The sequence below is a fragment of the Ostrea edulis genome, chromosome 2 (assembly GCF_947568905.1).
Source record: "Ostrea edulis chromosome 2, xbOstEdul1.1, whole genome shotgun sequence".
NCBI classification, from domain to species: domain Eukaryota; kingdom Metazoa; phylum Mollusca; class Bivalvia; order Ostreida; family Ostreidae; genus Ostrea; species Ostrea edulis.
The window spans coordinates 52288292-52312008 of NC_079165.1; the positions used below are offsets into that span (position 1 = coordinate 52288292).

A 23717-nucleotide genomic window follows, 5' to 3' on the forward strand; every position below is an offset into this window, starting at 1 on the left:
GCCAGATGGATCGAGTTTCTTGGCACTTATGATCTAGAAATACGGCACAGACCGGATCAAAAGCATGGCAATGCAGACAGTCTCAGTCGGTACCCTTGTCGTCAATGTGGATTTAAAGGAAATGTTCAGGATGATGATGGTCCTGAAAAAAAAAGCCGTTCATGCAGTTGAGAAAACATCGGCTGAGGACGAACTTACCATTGAAGAACTCCAATAGCAAGATTCCGACATAGCAAAAATAAAGAACTGGGTGTCAACTCATGAGCGTCCAAAGTTTGCAGAAATTAAGGCTGAAAGTAATGTTGTAAAGTCACTATGGTCGCAGTGGAATGACTTAGAGATTATCAATGACTTACTGTGTAGAAAGTGGATAGGTGATAGAAAACAGTTCCGCCAAATTTTGATTCCCTTGTCAGAAAGAAAGGACATTTTAAGACAGTCTCATGATGCTCGAACTGCGGGTCATCTTGGTGTTGCAAAAACTTTGGCGAGAGTACAATAAAAGTTCTATTGGGTTGGATTACAGAATGATGTCCGTAGCTATGTGACTGGATGTCCACAATGTAGAAAGCGAAAATATCGTTCTGCTGGAAAATCATACATGCAGTCAGATCAAACAGAGTTTCCCTTAGAACGGGTAGCCACGGATATTATGGGTCCACTGCCTGAAACAGAGAACGGTACCAAGTATATTCTAGTCATATCAGACTACTTTACTAAGTGGACCGATGCCTTTCCTCTGAAAAACATAGAAGCACAGACAGTTGCCTAAGTAATAGTTGAACAGTTTATCACCAAGCTTGGTATCCCAGAAATAATACACAGTGACCAGGGCAGGCAATATGAAAGCAAGTTGTTTAAAAACATTTGTGAAATGTTAGGTATAAGAACAAGAGGCCCATGGGCCACATCGCTCACCTGAGTCACCTTGCCCCATATTTGAAGACTTTCCATATATATTTGCATGTAAAACCTTAGTCCATATTATGGCCCCCAACTACCCCTGGAGGCCACAATTTTCGCAAACTTGAATGTACACTTCGTCAGAAAGTTTTCATGTAAATGTCAACTTCTTTGGCCCAATGGTTCTTGAAAAGAAGATTTTAAAAGATTTTCCCTATATTTGTATGTAAAACTTTGACCCCCCCACTTGTGGCCCCATCATACCCCCTGGGGGCCATGGTTTGAACAAACTTGAATCTGCACTATGTCAGAAAGTTTTCTTGTAAATATCAGCTTTTCTGACTCAGTGGTTATTGAGAAGATTTTAACTATATATTTGTATGTAAAACTTTGATCCCCCTTGTGGCCCCATCCTGCCCCCGGGGGCCATAATTTGAACAAACTTGAATCTGCATTATGTCAGGAAGCTTTCATGTAAAAATCAGCTTTTCTGGCTCAGTGGTTCTTGAGAAAAAGATTTTAAAAGATTTTTCCTATATATTTGTATGTAAAACTTTGATCCCCTATTGTGGCCCCATCCAACCCCCGGGGCCCATGATTTGAACAAACTTGAATCTGCATTATGTCAGGAAGCTTTCATGTAAATCTCAGCTTTTCTGGCTTAGTGGTTCTTGAGAAGAAGATTTTTAAAGTTTTTCCCTATATATTTGTATGTAAAACTTTAATCCCCCTTGTGGCCCCATCCTACCCCCGGGGGCCATGATTTGCACAAACTTGAATCTGCACTATGTCAGAAAGTTTTCATGTAAAAATCAGCTTTTCTGACTCAGTGGTTCTTGAGAAGAAGATTGTTCCTAAATATTTGTATGTAAAACTTTGATCCCCTATTGTGGCCCCATCCACCCCCGGGGCCCATGATTTGAACAAACTTGAATCTGCATTATGTCAGAAAGCTTTCATGTAAATCTCAGCTTTTCTGGCTTAGTGGTTCTTGAGAAGAAGATTTTTAAAGTTTTTCCCTATATATTGTATGTAAAACTTTGATCCCCCCTTGTGGCCCCATCCTATCCCCGGGGGCCATGATTTGAACAAACTTGAATCTGCAATATGTCAGGAAGCTTTCATGTAAATTTCAGCTCTTCTGGCCCAGTGGTTCTTGAGAAGAAGATTTTTAAATGACCCCACCCTATTTTTGCATTTTTGTGATTATCTCCCCTTTGAAAGAGACATGGCCCTTCATTTGAACAAACTTGAAAGCCCTTCACCGAAGGATGCTTTTGGACAAGTTTGGTTAAAATTGGCCCAGTGGTTCTGGAGAAGAAGTCGAAAATGTGAAAAGTTTACAGACGGACAGACAGACGGACGACGGACAAAATGTAATCAGAAAAGCTCACTTGAACCTTCGGTTCAGGTGAGCTAAAAACTCGAACCACTGCTTTCCACCCAAAGTCAGATGCAATGGTGGAAAGATTTAATAAAACTTTAGCAACGATGCTTAGTGCATATGTGTCTGACCGCCAACAAGATTGGGGTAGAAACTTACTCTATGTGCTTATGGCATACCGATCCTTTTGCATGAAAGCACAGGCTATACTCCAAATAACCTTATGCTTGGACGCGAGGTAGCCACCCCGCTAGATATCATGTATGACTTACCGAGTGGTATGAAACCAAGCAAAGTGCATGATTATGTATGGACACTTCGGGAAACACTTGAAGAAGCATATAAATAATACCCGTCAGATTAGCAAGCAATCTATGCTAAGACAGAAGAAATATCATAATCAAAATATTGTCAGCAAGAGTTTTGAGGTTGATAATAAAGTGCTAGTGTTTTCCCCACAAAGAAGTATAGGGAAGTCTCCCAAATTGATCAGTTTTAGGTATGGTCCTTACATTATCGTTGAAAAGCATACTGATGTTACATTCAAAATCAGAAAAAATGATACCAAGACTCTCGTTGTACATATTGATAGACTAAGACATTATGGGACTCAGGTCCTGGGTAATGAATCAACACAGTCTAATGATGATCATCAATTAGTGCAAGATGAAAGTCAGACTGATGAACTACAGAATGATGAACCTGAATTAGGTGTGCTGGGTAATTCAGAACTGAATGAATTAGAATTGGCATACGCCAGTCGTAGACAACTCACAAGGCCTAAATGGCACACTGATTATGAGTTTGATTATGCACTTTAATTGTTAGTGTAGTGTTTCAAGAATTATAATTTATTTTCAGATTTAAAAAAATGCCATTGACCAAAGTGACTCCCAGAAAGCCTGGATTGTTATGCTCTATTTGCTTGGTTCGCCTTTCTTCTGAAAAGGAATGGGGAGATCATCTGATAGCGTGTGTAATGGCTGATAATAACAGAAGAAAATATGATTGTGACTTGTGTGACCAAGCTTTTAGTAAAAAGATCATTTTAACCAGACACTTGAAACGTTTGCAGAAGAAACAAGAGGTATCAGAATTACAAGAGAAGAGGCAGCTTCAAGATTCATCTGTGGAATCACCTATAGATGAAAATTGGAATGAAGATCCAGGAGATCTACTTTTTGAAGAAACAAACGTAGAGTTAGGTAGAACTCAAAGAAAAAGAACAACCCCGTATTTGCCTGGTGTTAAACAAAAAGCAACAGATGAAGGCAACCAAGTCGCTGAAAAAGTTATAATAGAAGAGAAGAATACAGAGAATGAAGACGAGGCTACCTAGTAGTGGATCAGGCCAGGAGGCGCCTTTAGAGGATCTGCACTGCTCCTGTTGTAAGAAACGAGTTGAAACTGTCGAAGTTGCTACATAGGCCAACATTCATATTGAGGAGACAAATAAGAGAAGGCATAAGAAGATAATCAGAGTGATTAGGAAGTATCAAGAGAATGGAGAAACCATTGAAAAGTTTGAAGAGGACATTTGGTCTGACTAGAATGACACATGTTTATCAAACAGAATACATGTGATTGTATTTGTTTCTTTTCGTAACCAGGTGTTATTTGTACCTTTAAAATAAATAAATTAAAAAAGTTATTATACATGCGGGACGCATGAAATCAGAGGTGTGGGTAATGTAATGATTAGTGAAAAACGCAGTAGACCTAGATTCAGGGCAATAATGGAATGACCTGTTCTCCTTCAAAGTGGACTACTCTGAAGGGTATATTTTAGAACGCACAGAGAGTTTCAGGGTAGCTGTTGGAAAGCTGAAAAAAGAAATTAGAGGGGTAACAATAAATAATTAAAGAAAGGGTAGAATTGTAGAGTAGCACCAGTGGCAAGAATCTTGGGGAATTGAGGTGAGATACTGGGGGCTGTAAATCGAAAGATTGAAACACCTAGTATCCGCCATCAATAGGAACCTGGGGCAAGGTACACGGTGCCAAGAGTTACCCAATACTAAGAATCGAAATGCACCTCATAATTTCTGTAATTAAAGATAAAAGAACCCAGATAGGTTAGAGGAAAAATTATTATACTGTATATAAATCAGTCATAGACTCAGGTAGAGTTAGAGGAAAATGTATCCCCTTAGAATCCTACGCAAGGGTACACGTTACACTATATACCTTTACTGTGATGCTTGACGAAAACATCATGGTAAGAGTTCCTAACCAGGGGGATTGGTATTAATTGGACAATGCTTGAACTTGTATAGCTTTCCAATAAATAAATAAAGGAAATGAGGTGGCATTTTTACTGTATATAATGTATATTGAACGATTCAATGGCACCACTTTTAAAAGGGGGAACACCTGTAACAATCCCCGTTCCCGTTACAATTAACATTAGTTAATATTAAAAAATGAAGTCCCATAACTCTGTAATGATAAAGCCGATCAATCTGACAAGAGGCCCATGGGTCACATCACTCACCTTGGCCCTGCTGTTGTACAGCTACTGTGATTTATAAAAGAATTTTTGCAATCTTTATTCCCATGAAATAGTTTGATCCCATTCCTAGCCCAATAGGGTCATGATATAACCATGATACAAGGTCAGAAGGTAAAAAAAAAAATCATGATATGGAATGTAAGGTCTTTCCATAAGGACTATATAAATAACACATGAAATCCCTACCTTAACGTAGTTCCACACTCCTGTGACGTCATAAGATTTTGCAAAGCCCATGATTTAATGACTGGAACATAAATTTTGTTGGAGTCTTTTTCAATAGCTATTTTAAACAAGATGTGTTTGTGAAACACAAATGCCCCCGATAATGGCCAATTCCGAAGATGGCCAAGGTCACAAGGGCAAATATCTCGGTACCAGAAGAAAGATCTTGTCAAAAGAAATGCTCATGTACAATATGAAAGCTCTAATATAAGTTATGACCAATGTAAAAAAAAAATTAAAGTAGGTCAAATGTCAAGGTCAAAAGGTTCAATACCAACGGAAAGATCTTGTAACAAGGAATACTCATGTGAAATATCAAAGCTCTATCTCTTACTGTTCAAAATTTATTAGCAAGGTTAAAGTTTTCAAAAAGTAGGTCAAACTCCAAGGTCACAGGGTCAGAAATGTTGGTACCCACGGAAAGGTCTTGTCACAAGGAATACTCATGTGAAATACCAAAGCTTTATCACTTACTGTTCAAAAGGTATTAGCAAGGTTAAAGTTTCAGACAGAATGACAGAATTACAAAATGACAGACAGGACAAAAACAATATGCCCCCGGATCTTCGATCTCGGGGGCATAAAAAATTGTCAGCCATAAAATATTTCAAAAGTCTTAGTTATATTTGAATAGTCAATGATATATGTTTCAAAATATTGAATCCAAGGACAATAACTCCGTTTTCAATAAATTATTTATCAAGTCCATTATGCGATAGATTTCCTTTATTTTTCACAAACATTTTAACAAGGTGATAAGGAATCATTATCTGTGTCTTTTCATGAAATTACAAAAAAATTCAATCCATGAGTGGTTTTGAATAGCTCAGCTGTCTGGCGACTTCGGTTTTTTTATGGGGGTATACATACTCAAGAAGCTATAAATTTGAAATTATTAAGGAGACGTATGGAGTTTTTCCCATAAATAACTATAATAGATGTACATCTACTAATATAAACAGAAAAAATTATATGTAAACCATGCTATAAGGAAATTGTGTCCACATTTATTCGTTTTTTAACATTTTGGAGAATAACGCTAATTCAATAATTCTGCACTTATTATTTTAAAACTTGATGAACATATTGAAAATGACATGTGTTTTAGTTATTGACATGTTTCTTGATAAATAAATGCAATTAAACAATTTTCTTGTTGTTTTTATTTTAAGATAACGACAAATAACTGTTTCCAATGAATTTCATAAAAATCTACATAGGGGTTCATGATTTCAGTAGTGTCTGTAATGAAAATTAATATGGAAATCCTAAACTAATTAGCATTTTTTCATTACTCTGAATGTTGATTTATTGATTCCAAACAAAAAAATGCTACCTAAACCCCAAAAATCAAGGACTAAGGACCCACCTTAAGCAGTTAAAAAGTCAGTCAAAAGGTTACAACATCAAAATATTTTGTACCAAAAAGAAAGGTCTTGTCACAAGGAATGCATAAATGAAATATGAGAGATGTATCATTCACTATTTAAGTTATGAGCAGGTGAAACTTTAAATAAAGTTTTAAAATTTGGGTCAAACTTCAATGTCAAGATCACAAGGCATCAAATGAAGTTTTTTGACATGGTGGATTTTTATACAAAATATGAAAGCCCAACCTTAATAGTTCAGGAGATATTGCTTATATTAGATTTTCTTACAAGTAGGTCAAACTCAAAGGTCAAGGTCACAAGGTCAAAAAATTTCATACCAAAAGAAAGGTCTTCTTAAAAGGAATACACATATGAAATCTTTATTACTTACTATTCAAAAGTTGCGATCAAGGTTGACGTTTCAGACAGACAGGACAAAACAATATGTCCCCCAGTCTTTATCATGGGGCATAATAAAAACTTGAATCCACAAAGCTGAGGAACATTCAGATTTTGATATAATTTAGTGCAGTCCTACTAATCTGGAAAAGAATGTTTTTATAAATTTTCTGTATACTTCCATATCAAACTTTGATCTCCTTTTATGGCTACCCCTGGGGCCCCTGAATTGAACAAACTTGAATTGCACTACCGGAAGATCCTTGCATATCAATATGACTAAATCATGACCCTGCTGTTCTTAGGAAGAAGATTTTCAAAGATGTTTCTCTATTGTGGGTCCAATCCTAACCCCTGATGGTCATGATTTGAACATACTTTAATCTACACTACCTAGGGATGCTTGCATATTGATATTATTAATCATAGCCCTGCTGTTCTTGAGAAAAAGATTTTTAAAGATTTATCCTTTATATTCCCGCATAAAACTTTGATCCCCTATTGTGGTCCCATCTTCTCCCCGGGGGTCACGATTTGAAAATAGGGCTGCACAGTGTTCGGCGATACTTCGCGAGATTTCGTTTCTGGAGATAAACAACATGTCGAGTGTCACACGATACCTAGTGCGATGACGTTTTCGATCTTATACTGGGGATATTACATATTGGGAACAATTTTTTTAGTATCAAATCTTGAATAACTGTTCATTAACATCTGTTGTTAAGATTACTTACGTAAAAGAGATGTACTATGTCTGTGGTAAAACACGAAGCTCAAGGTTCCATGCGAGACTGAAGCTACAGAGTCAGCTGTTACGGTGTGTTAAATTTTAGTCCTTTGAGAGGTATAATATAGATTTTAATTAACAAGAAACTAATTTTTTATTTCCGATTATTCTAAAAGCTATGTGATGAAGTTTTAAAGGTAAGAAAAACCATACACCACCACCACCACCCCCCAGCCAAATTTCAACATGAATTAAAATTATCCGCGGCTAGCAGGTTACAGTTATTGTCAAACCCTGAGTATGCATATCAGTATTCAGTTTCTCTTAAAGAAAACTAATATAAAGGTGACTGACTTGAACTAACTTAATTTATTATATGCTTAGATCATAATTGGTAACATCAATAATCATGGAAAACAGCACAATCCATAAAATTTTGTGAAAGGGCATAAGAAAAAACAAATCACTGCCCAGCTGGCATTATTCTCTATGGTTTTTGTATTTACACAAAGAATAGATAGGTGATAGCAAATATCAGTAAAATATAATTGAAGAAAGTTAACAAATAATTAAAGGGAAAAACGTATATGCATTTGTATTATAAAACTGTCTTGATCCCAGTACATTTGTTTGATCATTGTTTTTAAAATGAAGACAAACTAGTGATTTATTATAGTGAGAGTGTGCAAATATTATATTCGTATTAAGCAATAAAATCAATATCATAATTGAAAACCTCACAATTATATAACTTTTTTAAATTCTACTGTTCAAAATGTATTCATTTCAATTATTAGATATGTAGGAATGTCTTGAAAACAGATGTCGGACAATCATCGATGCACGATCTTAAGTCTGTACCACCTTGGGTTCAACAAACCAAAAAAGATGTCTATTGCTTGCACTGCGCAGATAACTGAATTGTCAACAACAGGTAATCACATTTTGATGGGTTACTGCTAAGCTAAATACATGTAAGAAATGTCAATATATATCATACTAAGATTTGGTTTCTTATAAATAAGTGCTTCTTTTTTTATGTCAGCATTTTATAAGATTATTCTGTTTCAATCTTCAACAGCAATGGATTGGAAACTGGTTCCTGACCACCTGTACCCATAGACTTGGTGTGTCTACTGTGAAGGCCATGACTCTCTATCTACTTCATAACCACACGACAGGCACCAGTTACAGATAGACTTGTAATCTCATGTCATTACCAAGAATATATTGCACAATATGTGTGTCATAAATGATCAAATACTACCACTCTAGAGGAAAAATCAATTAAACGTAGGCTTGACCTATGTACATAAGTATCTACATTAAATTGTATGAAAAGAAAATACATGGTGTTGAAGACTTTTATTTTATTTTTAATACTTAATCTGTATTTGTATATCATAAGATATTAAAATCAACAAGAGTAAAGCAGTTTTCATAATCTGCCCTGGAATGAATTGCTCTGGTAATTCGTTAATTCAGTGTCACTTTTCACAATCCAATAAACCACCAAACAGTAGGCCCATTATCTTCAAATAAACTGAAATTAAAAACCCCCACTGTAAATAGCAAAGAAGTACAGTGTACAAGGAAATAATAAATGCATTGTGGAAATGAAACTGCAGAATTCAGTTAAATATATGGAAATGAAGAATTACATATCCCTTCCATTGTTAGATTCAAGCATATTTTTCTGCATCTGCACAACTGTTACAAATAAAGTTTGAGATTAAAAGATTGATTGGTGTCTGATAAAAATCTAAATTCTGATCTTGATGGGTCAAAAACATAAATCAATGCATGAAAAGGTGTTTTCTACATGGGATATACTTTGATGGTATCTAAATATTGATATTGAATAAAAGTTAATCACAGAACTACATGTACATGTATTAAATGATTATATTGCTTTATAGAATTATTTGGATCAACATTCATCAAATTTAGTTTCGTAGGTAGGAATCTTAGTGAAAATATTTACATGTGAATTATGTAGCAATTTTAGTGTTTTGTCATACATTCAAACTTTTGCCCTAATTCTTGAATGTGACATTCACAATATCCGAAACCCACATGTGACACCACTCAGTCAAAAGGTATTCTTCATAATCATAATTCTGATCTGTGTTTTAGATTTATTTAGATCATGCTAATGATGCTTTGGATTCTGGTATGAAACAAGTTTTACACAAGATTTCAGAATTGAAAACGTGCAAATGATATAAAACATGAGATTCTACCATTACATGGAAAATTTAAGGTAAAATATTTATGAATGCATATATACATAAATTTTACACACCACATGTATATTGTATCTCCATGGATAAACTCGATGAGAGTCTAATAGACCAGTTAATATTATCATTAAGCTTATCATCAGTACCATATGCTGTATTTCATAGATCCCATCTGTCTTCTCCCATATCATTGACGGATCCAGGGTTATGAAGTATTAGCCAAAATACTCAGCCATTCTGGGTACCAAATCTGGAGTTTTCATCTATATATGCCAGTAATGCCTTTGTGGCGGAAGAAAAGGGGGAGGGCTAACAATCCGCCACTATACGAAAGTCGAAGCTATTAAACAGCTGTTAAATGGTGAAGGGGGGGGGGGGGTGTCTTTAGCCTTCACATCGTCCTCAAATAGCTATTGCTTCTGTTGTTTTCAGTCATCTCTGCAAATGTATATTTACGAAATATTTATTCGTGAAATACAGAGAAAACGTGTAAATAAGTGTTTTGACATCGATTGTTTACATTAGTACCTGCATTGTTTCCCCCGTTTTTTCGCCAACCCAGGAGTAGATAGGATCCTGGACATCTTAATGTTCGCCGTAAACCAAGTTGACAACACGCAAACACGAATAAAAAGTTATGATCGTTTCTTTTAACTTAAATAAGCCAATTCATAGTCTATTTCTATGCTGAGAAATGTGTGCTTGTCTCCGAAAGTTCTCCACCGGAAGCGAGACTGTGTGGCCCTATACTTCAATCTTCACTACCTTGGGATGCTTGTCTATTAATATGAATATTCATGACCCTGTTGTTCTTGAGAAGATTTTTAAAGATTTATCCTAGATATTCCCACATAAAACTTTGATCCCCTATTGTGGCCCGTCCTACCACTGGGGTCATCGTTTGAACAAACTTTAAAACTGCACTACCTGGGGATGATTGCATATCAATATGAGTATTCATGGCCCTACTGTAAGATTTGTAAAGATCTTTCCTATATATTCCTATTTTAAAAAACTTGAATCTAGTAGTACACTATGTCAGGAAGCATTCATATAAATTTCAACTTTTCTGGCCTAGAGGTTTTAAATGACCCATCCTATATTTGCCTTTTCTTGATTATCTCTCCTTTGGAGAGATCATGGTCCCTCATTTGAATAAATTGAATCCCCTTCACCAAAGGATGATTTGTGCCAAGTTTGATTGAAATTGGCCCTGTAGAGTTTTAAAAGATACCACAACAGTTTTACTAATTCTTAATTACCACCACTTCAAAAGGGCGTAAAACTTCATTTGAACAAACTTCAATCCTCTTTACCAAAGCATACTTTGTGGCAAGTTTGGCTGAAGTTAGCCTTATAGTTCTGTAGAAGTAGATGACAATGCTAAAAGTTTATGAACAGACGGACTGACGCTGGACAAAGTGATCAGAATAGCCCACTTGAGCTCATGTGAGCTAAAAATTAAAAGGGGTCTTCCTCTGCCTGATTCAAGTATCATGTATAAAATTTATTAATTTTTTTCCAAGGAAACTTAAGCTATCGCGTGCCATAGAAAGTGATGACGAGCAAACAGACAAAGTGATTACTATAGGGCACCCGTATAACGGCGCCCTATCTAATAATGCTCTCAGGAATGGAAACCTTTCTTACATTTCATAACACTTATAAAATGGTGGTAAATAAAGCAAAGCAATTTCACAACAGATGAAAATAGAGAATAAAGGTTGAGAAATTTTGCACAAATATAGCAACTCAATACGTCTGCTTTAACAATGATCTAAAAAGCAACATGTGTAGCACTACATATTCATACATCGTGATATTGCAGAGAGGTGCAATTGAATTAAATGGGGATACAAATGAAACTAGAAACTCATGCAGACAGGAAGGGTTTCACAAAGAACTTAATCCATATATCAAATGTATAGTGCTTATGGCACAGAATTCATTTAAAAAATTTATTTTTCATATTTACATTCCACTTTCGCTTCTGTCAGAATTCCAAGCCATTCAAATTGACGAACTATATTTTCAAGATTCTACACGCATTGTTCACAACTGCAGCACATTCATGAGGAAATGGCTATCATTACAATTTGTAAAGATGTCAAAGGCAAAAACATCGGAAATATAAATATTAATGCTTATAATGACAGAAAGGAATGATTAAATTATTTTCCTAAATCTGCATTTTCATGTACAACTGCAGGAGTTTTGTATAAAATATAAAAGCTTTAAGTGTAGTAAACTTAGTGATAAGGTCTGCTGTAACCATGACCTTTGATCTCATGACCGTGTTTTCCTTTCATGATCAACTTACCTTTATATAAAATATGAAAGCGTTTTGTTGAAAATGAACCACAATGAAACAGATGAGGACAAATAAACCATCATTTATGGGTGTTTTTCTCTGAAATATGAAAGCTGTATGTTGAAATTTTTTCGAGATAATTAGTGTCACAATGACAGAGTATTCAACTTAGATTGACTGTCTGCAGTGACCTTGATCTTTGGACAACAAAATCTGTAAATGCCTTTCTTTAATCATCAACTACTTTTGTATACCCGGTAAACTAAAATTGTCCCAATAGGACTAATACCGTCTGCAGGATACAATCTAATTAAAATGAGATCTTCTCTAACCGTTACACTGGAGAACTTCTCATCTTCTATAACCGTTACACTGGAGAACTTCTCTAACCGTTACACTAGAGAACTTCTCATCTTCTATAACCGTTACACTAGAGAACTTCTCATCTTCTATAACCGTTACACTAGAGAACTTCTCATCTTCTATAACCGTTACACTAGAGAACTTCTCATCTTCTATAACCGTTACACTAGAGAACTTCTCATATTCTATAACCGTTACACTAGAGAACTTCTCATATTCTATAACCGTTACACTAAAGAACTTCTCGTCTTCTATAACCATTACACTAGAGAACTTCTCATCTTCTATAACCGTTACACTGGAGAACTTCTCATATTCTCTAACCATTACACTAGAGAACTTCTCATCTTCTATAACCGTTACACTGGAGAACTTCTCATATTCTCTAACCGTTACACTAGAAAACTTCTCATCTTCTATAACCATTACACTAGAGAACTTCTCATATTCTATAACCGTTACACTAGAGAAATTCTCCAGTGTAACGGTTAGGGAAGATCTGATTTTAATTATTTTAATTAGATTGGACGTTGGAAAATAAGAATAAACAGTTTTTAAGATATACACTGGACAATGACAACATAACACCCCCACCCTAAAAATGGGGGGAAAAATACCCAACATCTTGCGCACAAGTAACAAGATATACAGTACACAAAGTTTTAATCAAATCTGTTCATCAGTGTTAAAGATATATTTTGGACAAATCATGGCGGACAAGGTGATTCCAGTACAATCCCAACCCCTAAAAAATTCGCTTGCGAGGGTTTAAATATAAAGGTCTACTTATTGTGTCACAACGAAAGTGTAATATTCCGGAAATTTATCAAGCGATCATCCAGGTTCTATATTGTAGTTTTCAATGCAAATATCTGTAATTTAGACTTAGCACTATCAATACAGGGCAAAACAGTTGTCGTCTGTCATTACGCCCAGAGTGAGAAGACGTGGTGGACAAGATTATCAGTAAATTGCAAGCAATAAAGTGATTTACTGAGTAAGCCAGTGTTTAATTCCGTAAGTTGTAGCGGTGTTATGCCTCATTCACACGAAGAATCTAATTCGCATTAAACGTAAGTATATAGCATATCACACTGTAATGTTGATCTCAGACCTTGGATTGACCCCGAGAGTTGATCTACGGGCTCGGTCCGAGATCACTCGAGGGGCAATCCCAGGTCCGAGATCAACATTTTAGTGTGATATTGTTTATATCATATACCAAAAACACAAGTTCATAAACATTTATTAAGGGGGGAGGGGGGGGGGGGTTTGACCCAGACATGAATATACTGTACAAATGGCAACAATATTTGATTATTTTATTCCTTCAGTGGATTTACATTAATGGTTGTGTTTCCACTAATGTTGGCATTTGAAGCATGCTAAAACCTGGGTGTTGTAGCTGTTCCATTGCTGGTCACGATAATTGCAAGATTAATCATGGACATCTCTTCCTGTGGTCCAGAAGCTGTGGACGTTTTGATGAACTGAACTGCTTGGCTGAGAAACTCGTCACATCTATCGTCGTGTTGTTGATGTATATACTATTAAGCAGCGCCTGGGGGTTTGCTAAAAATTGGAAATAAGTGAATTAATCCCCCCCCCCCCCCGGAATTACCAAATTCCTCCGTTTTTAGAGTTGTAGAACACAAACTTCCGCCAGAGTTCGTTTGCTCACAAACCAAACCTTTCCAGTTAAGCATTATGGGATAGTGATTTCTCGGGAACTACAAAACCACACGGCCACGTACAAAGGGTGACATCACAGCAGAATGACGCAAAAACATACCGGGGTAACGTCAAACGTAAACCGTTCAAAACAAGAACGTAAACATCAAGTGCAGTGAAAAATTGCATTAGAATGGGAATATTCTAATTTCTTAAAATTTACACTTTAATTAATACTCTTATTGTTAAAATTATCAAGCTTTAAATAACTTCTTTGGTGTTTATTTGTTCGCATGAGAATCGCGGACTCACAATATACAAATCTATTTCTGTACTGCGTCAGCCGAGGTCTCCATCTAGATGGGGCCTCGACGGGGAGTTTGTTGTAGAACTTTGTTTACGTGGCGTTATTGTGTGAACTAGAATATTAACGGATCTGACGCTGCTATTTAGTTTTTTGTTTGTTTGTTTTGGGAACATTACCTTGATTAATATACTAAAGAAAGTTTCTTGCCGTTTCCAATCTGCTTAGCATCTACAAGCTGTTGAAATACGTCGAAAGATATTGGTTCTGCTTTTCTCTTTTTGTTGCCAAGGCCCTGGGATTTTAGATCATCAGAATTTTCCGAAATCGTTTTAAAGCGGTTTTCTACATCAAAATTGCTGTAATTCACATTTTGATCTCAATTAAGACCGGAAATTCCTGAAAATGCTTCAGTATCACCCACCTTAATTTTCCTATCACCAGGAACGTTGATTGTTTAATTTTAAAGTTAAAACATGTTATTGTTCTAAATTAACAATTGCTACTTGGGTCTGCTTAGATACTCGCTACAATTTAACGTTGTTTTTGAAAACATTTTTATTTAATTTTTCTGCTTAAATTAAATTTTGTCGTGGAAAAAAGTGTTATATCAGACAAAATTTTGTGTGTAACATCATTTTCCATGTAGATTTGTTAGATATTAAAAAATTAAAGAAGTGTTAACTAGGCTCATGAAGTCTTGATTGAATGCTGGTTGTCAGAGTAATTTCTTGGTAACATGTAAAAACAAACACGATAAAACTCCTTGTGTGTAGATCAGTTACATGTACATTGTAAACATGTACATATAGTATACTATATATAGTGTTTTGAACAATGAATTTTCATTAAAATATCTGTAAAAATAATTTTTCATAATATAGTTTATTCTTTTATTTATTTCGCGCACCCGTTAATTTGGAAATGCGTACGAATTTAATGCGCATTAGTTTACTTCGCTTTAAATATTACCGCCATCAAACTTCCGCCAGAGTTCGTTTGCTAATAGAGACACTCGGCTATCTCTGCAAATCTCCGACAAGCAGAGAGTCTGGTAAAGACACGCGATAATAACTGTTACCGCTAGGGAGCGCTAATTTAGTTTCGGTTTGATTCTCTCTGACATGAACAGTCAATTCCGAGATTTGATGCTAATTAATTAGTTGATCCTTCATTAGTGATACTAATGGGAAAATCATTACTACATGTACAGTAGAAAATAATTGCGGTCTTTGTAAGCTGGAAATTGTACTTTCACTTTTGCCTCCTAAAGTAATTTTGATAAAACGGTTTTACCATTTCCCGTGTGTAGAACAGCAAATAAATCCTTTCCTTTTAGAAAAGTTTTTTTTTTTTTTATTAACAATCCAGTAATCCTTAAGCTTAAACGGCAAATTCAATCTATTACAAATTTCTTCGGTAGTCGTTATTTTGGAGGTGTGTTGAATCAACCAATCAAATCAAATACCGATATTTTGGTAAGCCTCGTTCTGACGTTACAAACGTTGTCTTACCAGACTCTACTCGTCGGATATTTACGGAGAAAGCAGAGAGACTAGTTTGTTCACAAACCAAACTCTTCCAGTTAGGCATTATGGGATAGCGATTTCTTAGGCCGCGTATACTGTGTGACATCACTGTAGAATGACGAAAAAACAACGTCAAACGCAAACAGTTCTAAACAAGAACGTAAACATCGAGTTCATTACTTTACACTTTAATTTGAACAGAGTCTCCCCACTTTTTAATGATCTTTTGATCATTTTATTTTATTGTTAAAATAAAATCCATACTTTTATATCAATGTTCTTAATGTCAATATTTTCAAGCTTTAACTACGAACTACTTCTTTAGTGTTATTTGCCCGCGTGATAATCGCGGACTCACAATATACAAATCTGTATATTGTGCTGCGTCATATAGGAGAGGTCTATACGTAGGTGACGTAATGGGGTATCGACGAGGAGTATGTTACCGCCATGTGAACGCTATTCAATTCGAATTAATTTAATGCGCATTATTTCACTTTGCATTAAATGTAATGCGAAGAAAAATATAATCCGCATCCGTGTGAACGAAGCATAAAATTTAATGCGCATCCGTGTGAACGAGGTATTAGAGTGGAGCCTTTCAATAGGCTGACTTTAGTTGAAAGAGGCCTGCCACTGTTAAGGTCGACCAAATAAAGGCTAGCCACATAATCCGTCTGCACTGAACTTGACTGACGACCAGGCTGTTTTCAGTGTCTGCCTGAATAAGGCTCTACAGTGTGTGCACCGGTTGAAGGGCTGTCACTTGTACTGTGTGTCCTGAATAAGGTTGCAGTATAAGCGTTAGCCCGAGGTCAGCCAGTCGTTGGCTGAGGGTGGTCATGCGTATTGTTAGATTATTTTGATATTACAAATAATTTGGTGAACCCTGATCTTTGTACGCTGATTGAATTTCGTTGATTTCAAAGTAATTATTAACCTGGGTAGGGTTAGGTCATATCTGTATATATTTACAGGACCAATTTCTAATAACATTTCCAATCATATTCTATCATTGAAAGTTGCTTTCTAATTACACCTCGAAACCTTGAATTGTCAAGGCACGAACTTTAAAAGCCTAGCATATATGGAAATAGTTACTAGAGCAAAGTCAAGTTAGAGATTGGTCTATTGTGACCTTGACCTTTGACTTCATGTCCCAAATATCTCTAGGTGTCTTATTTAATGTACAATAATACCTTTATATAGAATAACAAGAGGCCCACAGGCCTTATCTGTCACCTGTCCCAAAGGCTATGAAATCTAGAAAAAACTTCCTGTTCTGAATATCTAAGCTAATTTCTAATATTCAGCAACAGTATAAAACAAGATGTGTTCTTAAAACTTCAATGCCTTCAAAAGTGCATACACTGATGAAAGGCTTTACATAATATAATATATGTATTAACATTAAACGATATAACCAATTTGGACCCATCCTAGAGTCAAAACCCTGGGTTGTGAAAATCACCATTCTTTTGTACATCCTTTTTTGCTATTCCTAAATATGTATTTAGATTTTATACTATATCAGCAAACTTAAAGAAGTCCTTCAAATCATTATAATAATTCTGACACCACCCTCATAAGAAACCCTTACCCCCTAGTATCATGAAAGTTACAATTTTGGTAAAGGACTACCTACTCCTTCTAAATATCCATTTAGTTTATATGTGGTATTCATTAATTTTTGGCCCGCCCTTAAAGGGACTGGTTCACGATTTTTGATAAAAATATTTGTCATTTTTGATGGAAAACATTAAAAATATAACTAATTTTATATTGACAGCCAAAATTTTGACCTTCTGAATGCAAGAATAAAAGCAATATTTTAGCCTTAAATCTGTGTTATGTAAATAAAGACTCGAGTCTTTTAATGTATACAAACAAACCAGTGAAATATTAATTTTGTAATATAAAACATCTTAATTTTACAGTCACAAATTTGAACTTTTAGGTGACACATTTTACCCAAAGAATGCTTGAAATGTGAAAAATATAATAAACTTCGATCAATTTCCATTTCTTTTGAAAATTTCGTAAACAATAACACACTGCAATCCTTGTTTACAAAACAAATCATAAATTCTCTAAAATGAGCTTCTGTGATAATGTATAACCTTAATTTTTATGTGAAATCTTTTAAACACATTAGACAGTAGTTTTTAATCATTAAAAGTGAAAAACAAAATTTTGGGGAAAATCGTGAATCAGTCCCTTTAAGGCCCCAGGGTGAAAGAGTCCTGAAATTTACAATTTATGTCCCCCATGTCCCAAAGATGCCTCATACAAAATTTGAAAAGAATTGGAATGGTAGTTATCAAGAAGTTAAAAATTTCTATTGTTCACAAATATAATAACCGACTATTTTGGCCCAACCCCGATATCGAAACCCCCCACCCCTGGGATCATCAAATTTACAATTTTGGCTAAGGACTACCTGTTCTTTCTAAATATTCAATTTAGTATCAATAGCACTAAAGAAGATGTTATTTAAGTGTTTTACACATAAACACTATATACTAAGTTTGGACCCACCCAGGGATCATGAAATTTACAATTTTGGTATAGGCCTTCCTGCTTTACATCACACTGCATATAGTTTTTTTGTTTTTGTTTTAGACTTGTACGGTTCTAGAGAAGATTTTTTTTTTTTAAAAATTGGTCAATTTTTGCTCCGCCTCTAAGGCCCCAGGGCTGCAGGAATCCTGAAATTTACAATTTAGGTCTCCCTTGTCCCAAAATGCTTAATACCAAATTTGAAAAGAATTGGAATAGTATTTATAAAGAAGTTAAAAATGCTCAATTGTTAACGTACGACCAATTGCAATAGGTCACCCGAGTTTACTCAGGTGACCTAAAAAGCTTTATGTTGAAAACTATTCAAGACAATGTGTCATAATGAAAGGGATGATGGACAGACGGTGTGTGGACAGTGTGATTCCTACTGGGGTTTCCAATGCTGGGCTCTAAAAAGAAAACTATTTACATATATTGTATGAGCAATTCATTTTGAATAATAGTAATTATAAAAAGTTTTAACCCAATAGAAAGGCAAATAGTTTAAAATTGTATCACAGGTTTTTTTAAGGAAACTAATGCTACCAAAACCTAACAACCTGTGACCTTTAGTTGCTGGGTGATATTTCATAGATTTGCAGCAATATAAGCCAGGGATCTGCAACTGTGTCATATGATATATATAGCTTACACAGAGGAAGCTTCAACGCTGTTTGGGATCCATATACGTATATCAAGATGCTTTGCATTCAGTTGCAGATGAAACTATTATTGAATGAACTAAGGTCTAAAAAAAAACACGCCACCTACACTTAGGACACAATTTAAACAGATGAAAATGATAAAATTTCGAACCACTTCCTTTTCAATGTAAGTATATGCACATAATTGGCACAACATTATGACATTACTGGTTAAGAAAAGCCAAAATAACTATCAATTCCATTCTAAAATACTTAACAATCAAACAACAAAATTTATGGAAGAGTAAAATGTTTTTAATGCTCCAGTTTTAATCATTCTGGGAATCAACTATCATCTTGTGGATATTTCATTCAGCTTAACAGCACAATCACAGTAATTAGAGAGACCTTGAGTCAACATCTCCCTTCATGGAGTTTATGACTCATATTATTATTACTCAGTTATAAAAACATGGTTAGTCTGTTTTGATATGATGGAAAATCTATTTTCATATTCAGTAAATTCAAAAATTAAAATCATAAAATTAGCAAATTCAGCAGGTGGTTCAGGTGAAATTACAGGATATGATCATATGAAAGAAGTATACAAGATTTTCAGCAATCTATTACAGTACTAAATTTCGTTATTAAAAGGGAAGCCATTATTATAACCAGTGCATATAATACAGACCCTGAAGTGTGCTAGAATGTAATGGTTGGCAACACTTTGATTGGAAACAAAAACTGAATGGAACATTAATCTTAACCAAAAACAGAACAATTCCTGTTGGGAACTGAATGCTTCTAGATGAGAACAGAATACTAAACAATCTGCATGGAACATTATTCTTAACCATAAAAACAGAACAATTCTAAATGGGAACAGAATACTTTGAAGAAATTATGTAGTTTTTCCAAAAATAATTCATTTACTAATCAATTTACTTCTTGGTTGCAAAAGGAATTGGTAATGAATGTAAAAAATATATACAATCTAGGGTGTCAAAGATTTAAACCAATAGTCCAAGGGCCAATGTACAGGTGAAATATATGATGAATTTTAATGTCAAATATTATTTTCTATATCATTTTCCTAAAACCAACCCCTATCAACTACAAAATTTACCTAGCTGAATAAAGCTTTAAAAAGTTTCAGAACTTTATATACATGCATCCATGGTTACACATAATCAATTGTGCACATCTGTCTGACTTGTTTCATACACATGCACACAAGTACTCTGAAGTTGAAATAAAAATATGCTGGAGTTCCTCATTGACAATATCTTTGTGGTCTTTGGTGATAAGGTCTTCCAACAGTCTGTTGGAATTCCTATGGGCACGAATTGTGCTTCTTTGTTAGCTGACCTGTTTTTATATTCATATGAAACAGAATTTATTCAGAAACTTCTACGTGAGAAGAAAAAAATCTCTATGGCCTTCAATTCGACATTAAGATATATCGACGACGCTTTATCTATTAACAAGAATAACTTTCATTCATATGTTGATTTGATATATCCCCATGAATTTGAAATAAAAGACACCACAGAGTCGTCCAATTCTGCTTCATACTTGGATATTTTATTGAAAGTAGATATTAACGGCAAACTAACAACTCAACTTTATGACAAACAGGATGATTTCAGCTTCTCCATCATCAACTTCCCATATTTATGTAGCAATATTCCATTATCACCTGCATATGGTGTTTATATCTCTCAACTGATTCAATACGCAAGAGCCTGTTCTGCGTATGGTCAGTTTTTAAATTGAGGCAGACTACTGACAAACAAGTTGATGGTGCAGGGGTTTCAACATTCTCGTTTAAAGTCAGCATTTTGCAAATTCTAAGATTTAGTTTGCCAATACAACCTATCATTGGGTCAAATGCTGTCTGACGTGTTTCATACCGATTGTTAAGCAGTTCGTGGCACACTGATTTTTACTACGGAAAACTCTGTTTACTTTATCAATATATAGGGCTCATGGCTGGTGTGTCCAGGGGTCTCTGTATACCCAACTCTCTATTTTGTATTGCTTATAGGAGTTATGAGATTGATCACTGTTCATTATCTTCACCTTTCATTGATTACTGTTCGTTATCTTCACCTTCCATCTACTCTGCAATGATTCATTGAACACTTTATTCCTGTAATTTAATCTAATACAGAAAATGTGCAAACACTAATTTCTGTTCATGTTGCAAAATAAATGCCTACTGCTTAGTTGTGTAATTTGTAAACTAATGGGTCATCTGTAGATGCAATTAACAGTCCAGCCTTGTACAATGTTATACATGTACCATATCAAATTGAGAGAGATAGTCTCTTTCCATCCAGACCGGGTGCCATATAACTAAAATGATGCATTCTTTCCATCCTGACTGAGTGACATTATTAATTAGATGATGCATTCTTTCCATCGCGACCATGCAAGTGCCTGCAATCAAGTGTCAGAGTGTTAGACAGATAATGATACAAAGCCTTCAGAAGAGTTCCCAATGAACATGTGGAAATAAACGGTATGTAGTCATTGAGATCAAACACTTTTAGATGAAAAGAGAATACTGAATGAAATCTTTGAGATGATAATGTAACCATTCTAGAATAGAATGGTAACAGAGTGGTTCATTTGGTATGGTAGTATTCTTCAAGGTCTGTATTAAAACCATCTGATACCTTTCAAAAGAAAATTCAGTTTGATTCAAATATTTTAAAATGCAAAATGGGATTTTCCTTTGAAATGGCTGCATTTATACATGTACATTTTAAAGCTATATCCTCTATGTTCAAGCTTGTACCAGCTTGTACCTGCCTTCCACCCCTCAAACATCCCATATTGGCCATCGTCTAAGTGATTTGGTTGCTTATGTCTTTAAATTAAAAAAAAATCCACAAAGAGGTGTTCCGTGTAGATTACACAACTATCAAAATATGGAAGACAACAATAATATTCAAGCACTGCAGTGATTCATATAGCAACAACATCACTATGGTAACAAAATGGAGGAGGAAAATGTCATCTGGCATGTTGTCCCTTTATATATAAACTGCCAGATAACATCAGCACACATATCTCATATGGAAAATGGGCTACCATGTGAATCATTTTGAAACAAAATGATGCTGTTTACAAAAACATGGATGAATTTCAACCTCTGACAATTTTTTGCATCCATATGGTAGCCCTTAAAGGTTAAGGAGGAAAAATCAAGCAAGTAGAGGTTTCTTTTGATAAACATTGCTATAAAAGGAAACTGCTTAATCCACAGGGAAGCCATTTTGACTCTGGGTGGAATCAAAACTCTCCGAGAGCCCCCCACAGAGTTGCTTCCAGTAGCGCATTTTCTTACTGGTCGGTTTCGGCTGATTGGGGTTAGGAGTTCGCATTCCGTTGTTGCGTAAAATCTCAAGCAGTTCATATCTGAAAGATGATATGTCCTGTTTGATTTCTTGCATGTCATCTTCTGTTACACCTTCTCCTCGGAGTGGGCCTCTCTGCTTTTGCATAATGTATCTCTTTATCAAATCTCTCATTACATGCTGAAAAATGAAATTTTTAGAAACTATCTAAAATCACAAATAAATAGCAAGATGCAATGAACATTTTTTTTTTTTATTTGGCAAAAGTTCTCTTTAGCAATTAAAGTAATGGTATATGACTGTGACTTTATGATGCAGTGATTGCAGAGCTGCTAGTAATCCAGTTTATCATTAAGTAACATACCTGATATCTAATTTCTTTCTCATTAATTTTCTTCACAATTTTCTGCAATAAAGAAACTTCCACAATTACAGTTTTTAAAGCATTTATGACCTTCTTCCCAAATTTCAAATCCATGCTGATAGCAAAATATGGTAACTTTAGATCTTTACCTAACAAAAACATTGCTCATTGTTCCAAATGTGCCTTTCCAATATATTCAGAAATGCAGTAGCAATCAATGAAAAGATTAACATCCAAATAAACCATGCATTCTTTGGTCAAAAATGGCTCTGACAAAGTTCTTTCAGTACATTTTTCTAATATTGATGAGTATTAAGAAAATGTTGATCAATTAAACATCAAATTGAAGAAAGATTTCACTAATAAAGAACAAATTGATGAGCAAAATTATTTCTTTCAAAGATATATATATACTTGGTAATATTTACATTTCCAATGTTTTTGCCCTTGATATCTTTACCAATTATAATACTATCCATTATTTCCTCCAATCTGATTAAAATCAGATCCTATGATCCGCTCACGTAGATTGCTGCACAATCTGATTAAAATCAGATCCTATGATCCGCTCACATAGATTGCTACACTAGTATAGAGATTTACGTGAGCGGATCATAGGATTTAATTTTAATCAGATTGTTATTTCCTCATGAATGCGATGTAGTTTTGAACAATGCACATATACATCTTGATAAATATAGTACGTCTATTTTAACGACTGGGAATTCCGATAGAAATGAAAACAGAATGTAAATATAAACAAGAAATGTTTTAGAAACATATATGCTCCCCATGTGGTAATATTACATGAAAAGGATAAACTTTTCATTTAGAATGTCTGTAG

At 34.9% G+C, this 23717-nt stretch overlaps 1 protein-coding gene and 1 long non-coding RNA gene across 4 annotated transcripts in view; one reads left to right on the top strand and one right to left on the bottom strand.

The window, feature by feature from the left end:
• The window catches only part of LOC130051788 (uncharacterized), a 165558-nt gene that overhangs the window by 65660 nt on the left and 76181 nt on the right, over positions 1-23717 (top strand). The window contains exons 13-14 of one of the 2 annotated variants that reach the window (XR_008800029.1): positions 8318-8454; positions 8602-8766. The exons of the other annotated variant lie outside the window; for it this stretch is intronic. This is a non-coding gene — a long non-coding RNA (uncharacterized LOC130051788). Of the gene's footprint in view, positions 1-8317; positions 8455-8601; positions 8767-23717 lie in introns of those variants that run through there. 2 annotated transcript variants of the gene reach the window in all.
• The window catches only part of LOC125682085 (transient receptor potential-gamma protein-like), a 201279-nt gene continuing 196999 nt past the window's right edge, over positions 19438-23717 (bottom strand). Inside the window, exons 11-12 of one of the 2 annotated variants that reach the window (XM_048922484.2) lie at positions 22874-22915; positions 19438-22689 (exon numbers count right to left, since the gene is read on the bottom strand). In XM_048922484.2, coding sequence (XP_048778441.1) covers positions 22408-22689; positions 22874-22915 — 324 coding nt within the window. In that variant the 3' untranslated portion in view covers positions 19438-22407. The remainder of the gene's footprint in view (positions 22690-22873; positions 22916-23717) is intronic. The other variant, XR_008800026.1, reaches the window with a different exon arrangement.